We start from the raw sequence: 4,853 nt of genomic DNA, 5'->3' as shown, positions 1-4,853 counted from the left end.
CAAAATGATTAACAAAATGACAAAAGATACAAACTTTCGTCCCAAGAGTACTAGTACTCAAAATTACTGATTATGAAAATAACACTTCATAAATTGTACTCATCCGAAGCACTTTTCTGGATTCACCTTCATCGGTGACGCTCAAAGCAGAAACAAAGAAAGCATAGGATGTATAAGTACCAACACATGTACGTGTGTAAGAGATGCATGCATTAGCTGTCACCGATGTGACCCGAATTCTCATTTTTTTTTTGCATTCTAAAACAGATATCCAAGTTTCAAAAAAGTCCAAAAAGAAACAATTACTAATGCATTGGCTCGATATATTGAATTAGCATTTCGTACGTGTTTTAGACCAGACGCCATCAAATTATCCATCGAGATGACCTCCGAATACTGCCGACGATCATATTACACTATATAGATATAAATACAAACATAACTAGATAGTAAGCGCGTGCAATCAAATTTTTCTTGGTCTGTTGGATTTCATGTTATAGGTTAAACATATATATGTAATTCATCGTTTTTTGTGGGCCGGATCAGTCTACGAAATGGTTATTACTAATGTCTCCCTTGTTTCACTTTTCAATGTTGACATATTTTTCTTTTTAATGAATGCACATGCCGAATACATGCGTTTAAAGGTCATCCTAAGGGTTGCATGCATGCGGATTGAGATGAGTTGAATTATTGACTTACAAGTCATTAATTCACCAAATTGAATGATGTTTTTCTGCTTATTTTGATAAAATCAAACCAAACTGCCTGCTAATAGCGAAATATTATTTCTGTGTATTATGAATGTTTGAAACAAGAAAAATCGTATTCTAATTATAATTATATTTTTGTCGAATTCCTAACTAATGCCTCTTTAAGAAACCGGGACCATGCTGAAGAACATGTCAAGATATAATTTCAGTTTGTCTTCTTTGTAACCTCACTTTCCATTTTACAAATGTACCTTAAATGAAAATGGTTTTCAAAATAATTGCACTAAAAACTGAAAATTTACGAAAAACTCTGTACCATACAATACGGATTATCCATGTCAATCGTTGTTTAGGAAAAAATTATGCTAAAAATATATACGGTGATTTCCACTAAAAATTTCTATTCTTAATATAGATTTGAAAATATATTTCTTTCATTTAAATCAGTAATTTGTTTTTTACCTTAATGTCTCTCCTTAGGACAAGAGACAGTTGCAGACCATTATATGTAAGGCAATACTTTTAATTTTAAGATATTTTATGTAAATATTATAGCCTATGATTACACAATGGACATTTCGATGGTTGTTTGATTAAATAGGGGTGCAAGTAGGGTGCCTATAAAAGTAAGAAACGAAATAGAAAAAAATGCTAAACAAAACAAAAGAAAAAAGTTAATGATATTATAAACGGCCATAAATTTCTGTTTTTGTGAACTGATTGGATTGTCAGAACTTTGATGTTTGCTTCACGTTCTATGAAATTGATTTGGTATTTTTAGTATTATTAGTTTCTTACCCAAATTAACACGGATAAGTAAATCAGTATACCTCCAGTCGTTTGTGCAGGGGTACATGTTTATGTTCACTTAACATGCTTAAGAAGAACCAAGGATATTGTTTAACTCAATATTTGTAACAAATAGTAACTTTGATATAATGTAGACACAAAATGATCAATCCATTCTAAAGGTTAAACAGAAAAAAGCGAATAGATATATTTCGTTATCTTTATATGATAATTTGATTCATTTTTATGAAGGTTCGTCCCTTTTTATCAATTTCGTTTAGTTTATGTTCGTTACGTATTGTTTATACGTTGACTTCGTTTCTTTTCGTTCTTTTTCTTGTTTTGTTTTATTTCGTTTAGTTTCTGTATCGTACAGGCACCCGTAAAAGTATAGAAAAATGTACAACACTCTGAGGAACAACACATGATTAGTTCTGTTTTTTCCCTTTCACTATGTACAGTTTTCCAACCTTTTTGATGTACTCACAGTTATAAATGACTCGTTTTGCCAGAGATATTGTTTTCGTAATACAGAGAATTTTACAATAGTGAAATAGCATGTTCTTTAGAAATTTGAGAAACTTTACACACCAAGCGTTTTCATCTTTTATAAAAAGTCACTATTTTGAAGAGAAACATTAAACATATTCTACCCTATAAAAAAAGCGCTTGTGTGTCATTACAGGAAACAGACCCAGTTTTTAATCTTATGCTGTCAGCATTCCAATTTAACCAAAAATAATACAGCGAGTAAATGAAGACAAAATATGACCAATCTGCCTATTTTAATTAATTAATTTGATAATTTTAAGGCCAGATTCGTCTACCTCACAAAATCTTGTCAGGCACTATGATAGCTTAATTTTATGTTTTTAAGGTCGGCATCACGACATCCGTTCTTTTCTTTGCTTGTGTTGCACTAAACATTATACTGTTCGATTCCTGTGACTCTTTCCATAACAGCTTTTTGGTCATACATATATTCTAACCTTTTCCATTCATTTGAATAAGCTTCGTCAATTTGATCATTTTAATAACATTTAATACATTGGTACACATCAGAAACGTTGTCAATTACTTTTGTTGATTTTGTATTCCCTTTTATCCATGAATAAATAAATTTGGTGTATTTACTGTTTTCTGATTGGTTAAAAGTATTACTTTTATTTTCAATGTTGTCAATTTTTATGGCGACACGCCCACTTTTACCGGAACTACTTTTTTATTGATTCGAAAATTCTTTTACTTGATACATTCGTAGCAATACGATTTAGAGCAAAACAATAAAGTGTTGTTCAATCATTTGTTGTTTTAAATGTTTTAAATGTGTTATCCTACCCATCTAACCCCCGAACTACATGTACATGTATGACTCCGTCCCTCCCCAACTCCTGTCGTCTGCTCAATACTAGTAAGGCAAAGATGGAAGAGGTGCCGGATTTCGACATCGGTGGGGGCGAAAAGCTGATTGAAATGGACTCGTACAGTGAAGAAGATTTATTGGGATGGTTGTTTAAAGATAACTTGCAAAATATTGAACTTGTTGAGCTAAACATTGCTCCCGAAAATCCTGGATTGGCACAACAAACGCAGCCACAAGCCCCATCTCAGATTCCGTTGGCACCCAAGCCGGTTGAAGTTGAAAGGCCTACAGTTTCTGGGCTTCAAAAATCACAGAAACGATTTAAAACTGTTACCTCAGAAGAACTGAAAGACCTGCAAGAAAGTCGACAGGCTAAATCAACCAAACAAAACACAAAGTGGGGAGTCAAAGTTTTCCAAGGTAAATACAAACTTATGGAAACACTGTTTATGATTTTGTTATACTCTGACACAGACAGTTAAATGAGTTAAATACAATATACAAACACAACTGTTCTATACACTCAAAATAAAACAATGTAAATTCAGACCAGGATTTGAACCTGGGACCTCTCAAAAAACATGAGCGCTCTGCCACTGAGCTATCTGAATCTATATAATAAATTTTATTTGCTGTTTTTCTACCAATATTGAATATTTCCTCTTTCCTATGTTTGAAAATCAAATTGAATTTCTTATTTTGTTATTTTTCAGAATGGTGTATGGAAGCCCTGGATCAAGTATTGGATTTCGCAACTACTGAAACAGAGGAATTAAACAATGTTTTGGGTAAATTTTACGCCGAGGCAACCCCAAAATTTTCCGAAAAAAGAGGCAAGGAAATGTCAACTGCCCAGTCAAAAGAGTATCACAAAAATTCAATGAAAAACATAAGGGCAGCAATCAACCGCCACATTCATGATTTAGATAGGGATATTGATATCGTTCGCGATAAGAATTTAGGAAGGCGAATGAAACTCTTGATGGAAAATTAAAGAAAAACCTCGAAAAAGGTCTCTCTCGTCCTACAAAACATAAACAGATTATAACCATGAATGATTTGGAAAAGATAAATTCTTACCTGTACTCATCTGATGATCCAATTATCCTAAGATTCCGTGTGTGGTATAATATTGCTATGCATTTTGTGACCCGTGGGATAGAGTTTCATCAACAACTTCAGATAAACTCGTTTGAATTCCACTTTGATGAAAACAATCGTGAATATGCCTGTTTATCACACGAAATGAAACAGAAAAATTGGCAAGGCGGATTAGACTCTGGAGAAACTATGAATGACAAACGAATGTATTCATGTGAAGGCGATCGCTGCCCAGTTGCTTCATTGAAATTGCTGATTTTGAAAACTGGTCCAGATGCAACTTCACTTTTCAATCACATTAATACACCTAATCGCTATTTATTCTATTCCGGATAAGTTCTAAAATTACACAACTTTTTCATCCAGTTGACGCTATCTGGGACCCTGTTTAAACAATGCACCATGCATGATACTTTTTAATGAGACCTGTTTAAAACATCGTAAATACTTCAAACACAATATTTTTTTGACTATAATTTGAGTTTGGAAAAAGTGGATCATAATCTATCAAAGTTTCCTATTGATCGCTTTCTAAATTTTTTCCCTCCCTCAGCTCGTTACTGATGACCTTTGTTTGCGGCCTGTTGACCCAAACAGGAAGTTGTCTAAATGACTGTTTTTTCCGGATTGGACTAAATAGCGATAAGGTGTATAAAGATGCGTTGTCGTCCAAAACTCCGAACATTTTACAACTATGGTACACTAACAAATCGGTCAAATCTTACCAATTCACAAGATTCATGGCAGATGTGTCGAAAAATGCCTCCTGTAGTGTAATGTACACAGCTCATTGTCTCCGGGCAACAGCGATCCAAGCAATGAGTGACGCTGGCTTCGAAATCCGGCATATTATGTATATGAGCGGTCACCGGAATGAGGCGTCTGTA

The 4,853-nt window shown here is 33.7% G+C and overlaps 1 protein-coding gene across 1 annotated transcript; it reads left to right on the top strand.

Annotated features, from left to right (window-relative positions):
* The first annotated feature begins 2,623 nt into the window (after positions 1 to 2,623).
* On the top strand, positions 2,624 to 3,859 carry LOC127723933 (uncharacterized). Its single transcript, XM_052230649.1, has 2 exons — positions 2,624 to 3,285; positions 3,579 to 3,859. Exons 1-2 carry the CDS (start codon positions 2,871 to 2,873, stop codon positions 3,857 to 3,859), a joined length of 696 nt encoding a protein of 231 aa, XP_052086609.1. The 5' UTR covers positions 2,624 to 2,870.
* Positions 3,860 to 4,853: the final 994 nt, after the last annotated feature.

This window comes from Mytilus californianus, unplaced genomic scaffold, assembly GCF_021869535.1.
Source record: "Mytilus californianus isolate M0D057914Y unplaced genomic scaffold, xbMytCali1.0.p SCAF_13, whole genome shotgun sequence".
In the NCBI taxonomy this organism is placed as follows: Eukaryota; Metazoa; Mollusca; class Bivalvia; order Mytilida; family Mytilidae; genus Mytilus; species Mytilus californianus.
The sequence above is the reverse complement of the archived record's forward strand: the minus strand, read 5'-3'. Positions and strand labels throughout refer to the sequence as shown.

Bases quoted from the DNA above. Each gene is read 5' to 3' on its own strand.
- LOC127723933 (XM_052230649.1), top strand. From the start codon at position 2,871: ATGACTCCGTCCCTCCCCAACTCCTGTCGTCTGCTCAATACTAGTAAG. The intron at 3,286-3,578 runs GTAAATACAAAC...GTTATTTTTCAG, and splicing joins GGGAGTCAAAGTTTTCCAAG to AATGGTGTATGGAAGCCCTG.